At 43.0% G+C, this 12,910-nt stretch overlaps 1 protein-coding gene across 2 annotated transcripts in view; it reads right to left on the bottom strand.

The window, feature by feature from the left end:
- Positions 1 to 10,864, bottom strand: part of RUNX2 (RUNX family transcription factor 2) — a 235,420-nt gene extending 224,556 nt beyond the window's left edge. For both annotated transcript variants that reach the window (XM_090282516.1, XM_090282517.1), the window contains exons 1-2: positions 10,481 to 10,864; positions 1,385 to 1,541 (exon numbers count right to left, since the gene is read on the bottom strand). In XM_090282516.1, the coding sequence (XP_090138642.1) occupies positions 1,385 to 1,541; positions 10,481 to 10,864 (541 nt within the window). The remainder of the gene's footprint in view (positions 1 to 1,384; positions 1,542 to 10,480) is intronic.
- Between the last annotated feature and the right edge of the window lie 2,046 nt (positions 10,865 to 12,910).

Genomic DNA, 12,910 nt, shown 5'->3' with positions numbered 1-12,910 from the left:
TATGGATTTGCACCAATAATTGAAAAAAATGAATATACACACATACACACTTCACACCTAATCAGTCAATAGTGAGAGAGGATGTCTTTTCTTTTTTTTCTTTTCTTTTTTTTTTTGTAATGAAAGCAAACCAAACCTGATGCAGAGATAACCCCTTTAGTTTTGATTCTTCCAGAGGCCTGAGCCTCATTTTATTTCAAACAACCTTTCAGTGACAGTATCTCATTAGCATGCATCATTTTTTTTTAAGTTAAAAAGTACAACTTCTTGGCCCTGTTCCTAGAAAGTAAACTAAAACTACTCATCGGAAACAGCCTTACTTGGATTTCCCTTATCAAGTTTTTACAATGGTAATAATTTGACATCTGATCCAAACTAAAGAGCAATTACTGAACATGGTTTAAAAATTGATGCTTCTCATTTCCTAATTCAAACCTGGGTTGGAATAATTCCATAGGTCTTTATTTCACCTCAATGCTAAAGTGGTCTATTTTCTCTCTTATTATTGAAATACTTAAAATAGAAATATTAGATTCAATAAATAAATAAATGAACATAATACTTCTAACAAATGACTAAATAAGTCTCTCTATAGAATAAGTAAATAAACCCCAAAATTGGTTTCCTTAAAGACATTTTTTAAACCATTAAGTCCGTTTATAAAATAGTTATGAAAACCCTAAAAGGGATTATTTTCTATTTTATGATCTTTTTTAAGGATCCCTAATATTTGAATATGGATTCAGACGGCGAAAACTCTTAAATAAGTTGGAACTATTTCAAGTCCTGATCACTCATCTGTCAGGCAAGTCTATATAGTCATTCTAACATAAGTAACACATTATTTACTTATTCAAATGAAAAGCCTTCTGGAAAAGAAAAAAACCTAAATGATTTTTAAATAGACTTTTTTTATTATAAGAATAAATTAACTCATATAGAGGTAACATATGTGATAAGTGAACTGCATTATGCTAGCTGTCCTTGCTACCACTTAGAGCAAAACTGATACTATCAGGAAATTGATCCAATGTATTCTTTTTTCTTTCCCCTTTGCCATTCAATTTACTCAGTTATTTGGTTCCTCATAATTCATAACTTGAACCTCCAACTGTTCTTCTCTCCACCTTCTATGTTCACACCCAATGAAAATAGGAATGAGTTATTCTGAAAACACTGTTTGACTATTCAATGTCATAAAACAAATGAAAAAGGCCTGAGTATTCAGAAAAACACTCAGCTTCATCTGGACATATTTAAATAAAAGCTTCAGTAATTCTATTGAGTAGAAGAGGGTGAGGATTTGTACACAGAATAGCCTACATGTCATCAGAGGACCCTAATGTGTTTATTCCATTACCAATATTAAAAATCAGAGACCTACCTCGTCCACTCCGGCCCACAAATCTCAGATCGTTGAACCTCGCTACTTGGTTTTTCATAACAGCAGAGGCATTTCGGAGCTCAGCAGAATAATTTTCATCATTACCCGCCATGACAGTAACCACAGTCCCATCTGGTACCTCTCCAAGGGCTACCACCTACATAAAACAGGAAACACAGCAGCAATAATGGCTCATCAGAAAAGCTTAAAAACTAAGAATATATTCTCATTGTAAATAATGTTCCTTATCAGGACTTAGCGCTCTGGTCCAGTAATGGCAGACAGCAATGAAGAATCTGCATGTGGGTTCGGATGCCACTTCAAACAGACCAGTGTTTCAGGGCCCACCCATTTCAAAGGCAGGCAAAAGTTTCCTTCATTTATCGTTGCATTCTTCACTGAATACATGTACATTTTTATTAAATCCCCATGTTAGGTTGTCCATAGGAATTATGCCACAGAAGGAAGGCTGATGCTTCATCTGCAGATTGCATCGTACATATTAAGGCACTGCCTGTCTGCAGCCTGGAGCACCCTGAGGTGTGGTCTCATCCCAATCACAGGCTAAAAAAGAAAGTCTAGTCAGCTCTATAGGAGAAGACATTTAGGTGAAACCTTGGAATTCCTAACCATATGGAAGCCTAAACATGGTGTGGTATCCAGGACTACATTTCATCTCCTTACTTTGCGCTAGATATTCAGCCTTTAATCATAAATGTCCACTCTGCAGTAGGACCCAGAGGAATACACAAAAGCATCAAGAACCTTAAAGTCTAGGTGCAGAATAAAGACATACAACAGGCTGATAATGATCACTGACAAATGAATAGTATATACAGAAAATACACCCTTAGACAAACTTCTATTCTGTCTTTGTCCCATCTGCCACCTTAGAATGACACATTTGCCTCCTTAACCTTCAGCAGTTAACCTTTGGCAGATTAACTCAGTCAAGTAAGGACCAGAATAATCAGTTTTTGAGGCTAACAAACATTTTCACTGCTCCAAGGCTAGGGATCACACTTTTTTAACCAGGGTCTGCTAACTTGCAAATGGGTGACTCTGATTAACACAGAGCCTGGCAAGTAAATGCTGGTGCAGAGCCTTTGCTGTCACATATAAAACACAATATATTCTTAATCCATTACCAGGACCCTGACCCTTGACAATGCCTTTTCTCTCAGCTAACTTCCAGGACCATATATTCAGATTATTTCCATCTCTTCCTCATTCAGCTTCCAGATGCCCTCATGATGACTAAGCAATGACTCCAGCTACAGTATCCCACTACTCTCTGACATGAACACCCATATGTGCTTGCCTGTCTGGCAAATATCCCACTCTTCTTTCTCCCACTTTTAGTGCTGCTCTCTCCTTTGTCAAGATTTCCTTAAGGCAAACCTAAGCATTTAATCCCATGCTCCCAATACTATTTGTACATGCTCTCATCAAAGCAGATTTCTCAGACTGTGATAAAACAAACACTATAACTATATTTTCAGGCTTAATTTCCCCCACCCATGAACCCTGGCCCAGCACTCCTCTACCATATCTTCTGCTCCAGCCAGGAAAAAGAACTTGTCAATATAATTTGCACCCTTAATTTTCTCTTAGTCTGTTTTTCAATTCCATTCCTTCTTTAGCACTTTGTTATTCCTAAAGCTTTCCTTACATTACACAGCCCACTTCCACAGCATTCCACTGTACTCAAATGATCTTCATTTCAATGTGCATATATTAATAATTTATCTACTCCTTTTGATATACTCGCCCAAAACTGACACTCACTCCTAGGAGTCCACATTATATTAGACTGGAAACTACAAGGGGGAAGGGACTTCATCTGTCTCCTTCAGCACTATATACCAAACTCCCACAACAGTGCCTGGTACAGAGTAAGTGTCTGATAAATATCTTTGAAATAAATAAATGAAAGAGCTCCAAAAAGAGCATCAAGTCCCACAGCCAGCAGTCTGTGAGGCTCCCACATAAAACTCTGAGAGAGAGAACCAGTTAAAGGCTGAGTCAGCATCCCTCACTAGCAGCAATATGCCCTTGCTCCAAACTAGTTTTCTGACAACTTTTTCCATCCCAGAGGAGAGGGAAACATGTCAGTTATCATATACTAATAGTATTTGGTTCCTCTACTCAATCTGAGAAGATTCCCAGGTCAAGGGTAAATCTCTTGAGAACATGACTTCCTCCTTGCATACTTGATTAGCTACTGACTATATAGGTAAATGCTGTTGTACTGATGGAGGCAATGTGGTTTTCAATTTTTCAAATTCACAATGCCAAAAATGTGAACATTTGAAAATACTAAGATAATTGACTATATTTGCCAGGATTTGTCTGAATGTTTGACATTTTTTACAATCAGTATATTCTGTCTTAACACCTGCTGAGCGGCTTTCTATGTCAAAGTAAATATGGAACCAGTGAAGCATATGAATGAAGGCAGAAAAGTTGTACTGTTTAGAAGCAAATAGATGCATCAAAACTCAAGAGGCTCCACTTTTCTCCCACTTTTGCTATGATCTCATACAAGTAACTTCATCTCTGGGAACTAGAGTTCTCCAATATAAATTGGAAATAATTATTTAAAAGTCTGTAAAATGTAGAAGATACTACATAAGTATAGAGTGTAATTATAATGATGTACTTTTTGTAAGACGAGGAGGCTAATTTCTGTTCCAAGTCTGCTGTTTGGTAAACATAGGCTTTTACTTATGAGCTTCCCTAAAGGATGCCATTGAATATGTAATTCTTCACTTCATGCCCTGAGATGATTTTTCTTGTTGAAAGATAAAGGATGACTGCTGATGGGTTTCACTCCAGTCTGGCTAAATTTCAGAAAAAAGTACAGAAATCTGCCCCAATATGAAGATTTTCAAGAGCTCTGGGACATTATTATTTTACTGCATATTTTTAACATAATGGGGTTTTTTTAGTTCGAAGAAAGGAAAATTGATTCAATATGGGAAAATACGAAAGAAAAGATCCCTAAGAGTGAAATACATAAATCCATTTTACTTTGCTTAAGCAGCATAATAATGACCATATTAAATACTGGTTATGTTTTACGTATTACATTTAATAACAAAACAAATAGATCTAATCACAAAATGTGAGTCCTCTATGAGGCTTAGAACTTGGCCTTAAAAAAGAAAAAAAGCTAACTAAAACAATATAGTAACAACTTTTCCTGTTATGGCTGAACTCCATTTTAATGGCTAACTTTTTTTTTCCCTGCTATATTCTCTACCAAATGACATTGCCTAATGTTTTTAAGAGGGGGAAAGAAAGGGGGAGGGAGTACTGTATTTGACTTTATATCAATCAGAAACATAATTATACGGTTGAGTTTTTTTTGTTGTTGTTTTTTTTTAAGTAGATCTCTGAAGCTAAAAAGTTTTCCTTGGAGATTCTCAACTGTGTTTATCTAAAAGAAAACCAAAAGAGGCCCTGGTCGGGCAGCTCAGTGGGTTAGAGCATCATCCGTATAGGCCTAGGTTGCAGGTACCACCTCTGGTCGGGGCAAATTCAAGAATCAACCAATGGCCCTAGCCACGTAACTGAGTTGGTTAGACCGTTATCCTGAAGAAACACCAAGGTTGTGAGTTTAATCCCTGGTGAGGGCACATACAAGAAGCAACCAGTGAATGCATGGATGGATGAAGCAACAAATCGATGTTTTTCACCCCACACCTCAAAAATCAATCAATAAGTTTTTTAAACATTTTAAAGCATCAACCAATGAATGCATAAATAAGTGGAATAACAAATCAATGTTTCTCTTTCTTTAAAAAAAAATCAATCAAAAAAATTAATAAATAAAAAGAAAAGAAAACCAAAAAAGAACCAAGAAATTTTTACACCTTTCATCCATACAAAACCCAAACAACAGAAAACATTCTAAGGGGCAGAAAGAGAGAGAGTCAAAAATCGCTCTTTAACTAGTTAGGAGTAAGCACACATTAAAATTTCTTTCCATGCTACCCAATACAAAAGTTCTGTTCTGCAAAGAAGAATTTGTGATGAAACCTTAACAACAACATTTCTTGGCATTTTTAAAACATAAAATCTATAAATTTTATGTCCTGACATTTTAGAATTGAGAAAGAAGTTCCTTTAATTTAGCACACCTCACTATAACCAGCATTTAAATCACATGATATGCAGCTTGTACAAAATAAAAAATATTTAACTCCACAAACACTACTGAAATTTTGTATGAGACTCCTTATGATTAAATCTGTGAATTACTCTGATAGAGAAGCAATGGAGAATTAACTCAGACCCTTAAAATTGTTTTTGTGGTCTTATTATACGGAAATAAAAATTGCCCATTACGTTTCCACGAACAGAAGTCTAGTCTTAACTAATCAATTACTCTTACAGACCAATATCATTTGGCAAATTGTACTTGCAGCAAAATTGAAGTATAATTCTTTTCCAAGATAGAATTTAATCAAATATTTCTTTGGAATAAAAAGACAGGTAAGGAAGTTACTGCAATAAGAAAAATTTTTAATCCTATGGTAATTATTTAAAGATAACTTTAAATAAACTATCAAAAACTTTCACAAATATTAGTTATTTTTTCAAGTTTAACCTAGAATTTAGGAACACCCAATTGAATTGTAGAGGGGAAAAAAGTAAACAGAACATAAAGTATCATCTCATAATTTTTTAAATATATGTCTATGTCAAAGAGAAAACTGATGGAAAGTATTTCATTTTAAGCCGGGAATTTGTGTGCTGTGTTTCAAGCTCATTTAGATATTATGAGATTTTTTTTGAAAGGATACAAATAGCATTGACAAAGAGTAAAAACATAATGAAAGATATATTATCATGCCTGTTTCAAATATAAGTTTCCTAAAAATCTTTTAAATATTTGTTTTCCATCTAAAAGTTTTTATTTCAATTACTTTATCAATAAGTTTTATATATTCAATCCTGACATTTTTACCTTTAAATAATTTTATTGTATTTAAAGGCATAACACAAAGATGTGTCTGTCTTAACACAACTTGAAATCTATTTATGTACATAATTTTGTGCAACAATTCATAGTAGGTTTAATGAGGTTTTAACAGGTTTAATAACCTGTTTTTCTTTGTTTAGGTATAATTACATTAAAAAAGACACAAACATAAAATCTGATCATTAAATATGTAAGGAAAATACAACTCACTAGAGTCAAGTATTTGTTAGTTGCATACTTAGTTTCTGAAAATGGGCTAATGATGTTAAAAAAATTATTCTCAGATAGATATTGCTCCATCATTTTGAAACCCTACTTATGATAAATACTGAAAGCTATCATTAAACATACAGAATTAACTATGAGTAATGTATTATATATCTAAAAATGTGTTTTCTTTAACATTGCCAGAAAAACATATGATGCTGGTAAATACATAGCCCAGTGTTCTCTAACTTAAAACAGCACAATACTTTTAGTTTTAAAATATATATCTGGACTTTACATTTCTGCATAGTGTTTCAGCTTGAAGTTATTTAAAGCAACTGAGTTATGAACCCTGAAGACCAGGCTTCATGTTAGAAATACTGACAGACCCCTAACTATAAGGGTGCTACTGGATGCACCGCTGACATACTCTCTCACTATTTCTATCTGACCATTAACTAATGAGATGAATTTGCAAATTGCTTTTTTGTCACTAGAATTTCAAGGACAGAAAGGCCTGGGATCCTCTAATAGTATGCCTTCACTATTTTAAGCTTTCAGTGAGATACACCTGAAAGAAATGTTAAAAATATTTATTTCCATTTCCTTGACACCTGGGAGGACTGAACATTTCAAAACTGCAGAACTTTGTTAAAAATACAGAGCTAATAAACAACTGTACATATTTTAAACTATTGGTTGCTTCCGCATTTTTAAGAGCCGAGTATAAACAAATTAAGTATTCTTGTATAATCCACAAACAAAATCAGATGAACAATACTAACACATTACTTACAACTTAATACAATACATTGTCAATATCATTTTGAAGCACTATTTTAACATACCAAAACACAGTCCTTTGAATCCATTTGATTCTCTACAGTGGTGAGCTCAGTGTCACAGACATAAAATGTAGGCTCAGTAAATATTGTATTGATTTGAATATCAGATTTCTCAACAATTTAGTTCTGTGTTTTTTAAATATATTTACCTGTCAGTATTTACCCAGTAACACTATAATTTACTTTGTACATGGCTAACTATCACAGCCAAAGTGTTCTCACCAATTTAAAACTGAGACGTCTTCGTATTATTTCTTCATTACAGATTTATCTGATTTTGTTGCAAGTACAGAAAGCCTTAATGCTCTCAGGCTCTTACCTCAAAAGAAAGGTAAAGGGAGTTTGTTGTTACTAACATTCAAATGAAAACATAAATTGTTGTTTACACCTCTAAGTTCCAAATACCTACACATCTTTTTCAGCAGAGACAAAACTTATATAGTAAGAGGATCTCAGCTTTCACCTGCTATTTGCATTTTGTTAAACACAAGTATGGAAGTGGGAAAACATTGGGAGTTCATGTTTTAGGTTAATTTCTTTTTCAATTAATATGAATTAAATATTTACTCTAGCATTGCCATGTGTTATCTATGGCTTTGTTTGCTGGTTACAAGTAAAATCACTCTGTAACTGACAATAAGTATGATTAATAGCAAAGAAAGCAATTTGTTTTCAAAATAATTTCAAAAGGGTGGTGGTACAAAAACCTGAAGACAACCAAAATCTGAGAATAGGTCAAACTAACTTGCATTCTATCTGTATTCCAAAAGCATCCTTTCTATCTAAAACACTAATGCTCAAAATCAGTTCAGTGCCATAAATGTAGAATAGTTCAAAAGAGTTATACCTTAAACATGCTTTGCAGAACAAACGGAATCCAGGCCATCAAACATCTTAATGATATCTTTTAAAATGTAGGCACTTATCCTTAGATTTTCACATATCCAGACTTGTGGCGTTGTATAAACAAAATATCTACTTGTTTGTATTTGCTGCTTTCATCCAGGTTTTTTGTGTGTGTGTTTGGGATTGGGGAGGGGATGGAAATAAATGTCCACTCTCACAATAAGACTAATTAGAAAATTCTGGGCCTTGGATGACGAAGATTGGTACAAGATACCTCTTGTACAGAAATTTAAATTTCTACGATATTCTGAGCTTTTCATATTTCAAGAAGAAAATAACCCACAAAATGGGTGGTTTATAAAAGGAGAAACGGGACGGTTAAGAACAAAACATTATTTCTTAAGCCAAGTGCAAAATGAAACTTGCCCCAGAATGCAACATCCCCTTTCCATAACAATTTATTCTGATTTCTGTTCTGATATAAGACCTAGCAAGATAATCAGCTCTAATTGACCTGGACTCCTCTTTCTTTCCACCCCACCCACACATGGAATCTGAATTGAAGGGAGAGGGGATGAGGGATCAACTACTGGGTACTACCAGCGGCCCGTGGGAGTTTGGCCCCAGGGCTACAGCGGAAAACCTGGCACCACACCTCATTTTTCCCCCTTACCCTATGCCTCGTTACCCTGCTCTCCACGGATCCCGGAACACCGGGGTCCTAGGCTAGACGGGCCGGAAGCGGCTTTCTGAGTCTCTTCTCCCCGTCTGGCTCACAGCCCCCTCCATCCCGCGTCTAGTCCCACGAGTGAGCACTGCCCGGGCACCTACCTCCCTTCCACCCAGCTCGGCCCTGGGGGCTCCGCGTCTCCCCCTGGCGAGGGCTGCCGGGGCAATCAGGGTCGCTTTATCGACAGCCACGGGGCTGTGCCAGAGGCCGGACGCCGGGGACCCTACGCCCTCAACCTTCCGAGCGGTTCCCGGGGGACGCCCGCTGCGGACACCCGCCCTCAAACTAACGGGCCCCGCGGGCGGAGGAGGCCGCGGAGGGCGCTCCCAAACCCTGGGGTCACTCCCTCCGCACCCAGGCCACCGGCTCGAGCCTCCCACCTTCTTACAGAAACAGGAGGGACCTTTGGAAACTAAGTCCTTTATAAGTAATAATGAGACAGATCCGCAAGATGTCACCTCAGATTTCAAGGCTGGCGAACCGAAGGCATTTCACATATTTCCCCTTGTCCCCGCAAGGCTGGGAGAGGCGGGGAGCCCAGTCCCGGCGCGAAGAGGTGGCCTGAGCCCCGGCCCCTCAGCTGGCTCGCGCCTCCCGCACTCGAGGGTCCAGCGCCCGCACTCCGGGGCTTCCCCGCCTCGGGGCGCGCGGCGACCCCGGCGGCCCCGCCTTCCTCCCGGTAACGGGAACTGGCGCGAGTCTGGGAGCCTGGGAGCCTGGGATCCCCGCAAATAGTCCCGTCCCGTCTCCCCTCTTCACACGTTCCCCGAGTGCCGAGGTTTGCCTGCGACTCTCTTGGGCACCGGTCAAGCGGCCCACGCGCCGCAGCCGGCGCCCCGCCCCGGGCGCGAACTCCTGGCGCCAAGACTGCGAACACCGGTCCCCGAGCCCGCTTTGGGCCGCAGCCGCTGAGGCTCAAACGAGTGAGAGGTGGGGGCGCCTAGACGAGCGGAGGGGCGCTTGGCCGGGAGGGGACTGCGTAGGGGCGCCAGGACCCCCGGTGAGGCCAGCGCGAGCAGCCCGGAATGCGCGACCGGCCGGCTTGCCCCGGGTGGAGAACGCGGGAGTCCGACGGGGAAAACGCCGGGGGTCCTCACCCCCGGGGAGGGGGGCGGGGTGGCGATGAAAAGAGTGGACACCTGGAGGCTCTGGGGGCGGGGGGAGACGGCTCCGAGGAGTGGGTTAGAGCTTTGGCCGAGAGGTTTGAGGGGTCACGAACGGACAGAGGAGGTGCAAGGACTGACGTGGTGGCTGCGGGCACAGGTGGGAGAGGGAGGGATCTGCGCGGGGTCACTGCAGCAAGCCCGCTGGGAGGAAGAGGGCCTATCCGGGGGTCCCTCGGGTCAGAGCCTCCAAGGTGTACTGGAGGCCTTAGACGCCGTCCGGCTCCGGCCCCCGCCTGCAAGGAGACGCCGGCGGGCAGGTCCGCAGTGCCCGGCCGGGGGCGGGGGGTGGGGGGGGCGGCCGCAGCTTCTTACCTTGAAGGCCACGGGCAGGGTCTTGTTGCAACGCCAGTGCGAGGGCAGCACGGAGCACAGGAAGTTGGGGCTGTCAGTGCGGACTAGCTCGGCCGGGTGGTCGGCTATGATCTCCACCATCGTGCGGTTGTCGTGCGGCGGCCGCAACCGAGGCACCGCGGCTGCTGCTGCCGCTGCCGCCGCTGCCGCCGCCGCCGCCGCAGCCTCCTGCTGCTGCTGCTGCTGCTGCTGTTGCTGCTGCTGCTGCTGTTGCTGCTGCTGCTGTTGCTGCTGCTGCTGCTGCGCAGCCACCACCGGGCTCACGTCGCTCATCTTGCCGGGCTGCAGGCTGCTGGAGGGGGGGCTGAAGCGCCGGCTGGTGCTCGGATCTACGGGAATACGCATCACAACAGCCACAAGTTAGCGAAGTGGCCGGGGGAGGGGGAGGAGGGTGGAAATGAGGGGCGAGGAGGAGGAAACTGAGCGGGGGGGGGAGTGGAGGCGAGACGGGGGAGCGGGGATGGAGGTGATGGGGCTGAGGAGGTGAGAAATCAAGTTCGATGAAGCCGACTGCCAGGCGGAGTCTGACGGGGGGCCGCGGTGGCGCTGAGGAGAGGTCGGGTCGGAGGGTGGGGAGACCCGGGAGGCGCAGATCTTTGCTGAAGCCTTTGGAACGCTCGGGGTGGCAGCTGCGAACGGGTGCGGAGATGTGTTTGGCCCGGGGAGGCGGGCGGTGGCTTCAGTTTGCAGCTTAGAGTGGGGTCCCCTGGGGCACCGCGTCCTGGGTGCGCTGGCGCCCCCTCCCAGTTCGAGTCCGGCGGTGGAGGCGAGTGCGTTCAGTCCAGCTCTGGGGCCGGCGTAGCCGCGCGCAGCCTGCCACCGTCGCGCCGCTCCGCGCCGCACCGCTCACAGCTACCCAGCTGCAGGCGTCCGCGCCGCCGCCCGCCGGCTGGGGCTGCTACCGCTGCCTCCTCCACGGGGCCGCCGCTCCCCCCGCGCCGGCTGCGTGCTCAGATTCCTGCCGCGGCGGCTGCCTGCCCGACTCCCCGGCTCCGCTCCTTTCTTTCCCTTCTCCTCTTCTCCCCCTCTCACCGCCACCTCCTTGTATCCACTCCCTCCTGCTATTTGCAAAGCTCCCCTGACCCTGGCGCTTCGAGGGGCCAGGAGGTAAGTCTCGGCAGCGGATTTTGGGGCAACGGATCTTGAGCATTCGAATCGCAGCCGCTGCCGCCGCCAGCCGGCCGCGAGAAGGAGCCCCCGGGACGCCGCGCGCAGCTTCCGAATCCGAGAGAGGCGGCCCTGGTCTAAGGGGATCTAGCCTAGTCTCGTCCTCTTGCTTCTCCCCGCCTCCCCCCCGCCAGGGCAAGGAACCCCCTCTTGGTCGGACGAGGTTGAAGCAGAGACGCCAGAGAGCCGCCCGGCTGATCTGGCTGTCGGTATTTTTCGCTGTAACGTCAGGAGAGGAGGAAGGAAAATTCTTGAGCGTCTGTGCTGACTTCTCGGCACTCTTCACCCTTCCCCCACCCCACCCCCATCTCTGCCGTAGCAGCTCCCTGGGGGCAGGGGGAGATTTTGCAAGGTTTGGGTGTTTTTTGGTCTTAAATGACACGAAAAATGGGGAGGGGGTCACGCATCAAAATAGTTTTTAGAAACTCAAGTGGCCAGTTTTTTTCTTCTATATTCAAACTTGTTCCTAGAGAACAAGGATGCATTTTTTTAAGGAGTGGAAAACCGTCATCTTGGTGATTAAAATAAGTTGCAAAAACCCTTGCTGGAGAGAAACTCCAGCAGTTTTCATCAATTTCAATCTTTTATTAAGTCTATACTGCATCTAAAACTAAGACTAATGTCAAGTTTCTTTCCCACCATGCCCGGGGAAAAAAGTAAAAAATACAAAATAAAATATTTAAAATGCTTCAATGGCTATTTATTTATGTATTTATTTCCCAATGTGGGTTAAAAAGGCGATTTTGGATCCCCCAAAAAGTTGTGGTCAAGAGAATGAAGGAGCTCGGGGAAAAAAAGCGGCAGTTTTACCTAAAATGTGGTTTTTGGAGGCTGGGATTTCTAATGATTAGGTTTTTGTGGTTTATATAGACACGACTCTGGCTGAGGCGATCATTACGCTGATGAGAGTCAGAAGCACGTGGGTGTCTCCGACCGGCCTCAAATTCTGAGCCTTCAAAACAAATAAAACAATGTGCGGCGCCCGCAGAAGCCGGAAAATCCGCTTGAGGCTATTGCACCCCTAAGAAGGGAGCACGGGCCAGTTCCCCTCCTCGCTGTGTACTGCTACGTTTCTTGCTCACTGTCAAACTCCTTTAAACTTTCCAACGCTTGAAAATATGTTTGCAAAAAGAATCATCAGCTGTCAAAGTTTCAAAGATTCCTAATAGGGTAGCTGACAGAGTAATAAGTGATTTTATAAATAAATTTATAATGAGAATGCTC

The sequence above is a fragment of the Furipterus horrens genome, unplaced genomic scaffold (genome assembly GCF_987537825.1).
Source record: "Furipterus horrens unplaced genomic scaffold, mFurHor1.1.pri manual_scaffold_6, whole genome shotgun sequence".
NCBI lineage: Eukaryota > Metazoa > Chordata > Mammalia > Chiroptera > Furipteridae > Furipterus > Furipterus horrens.
This window is presented reverse-complemented; position numbering and strand designations above follow the sequence as displayed.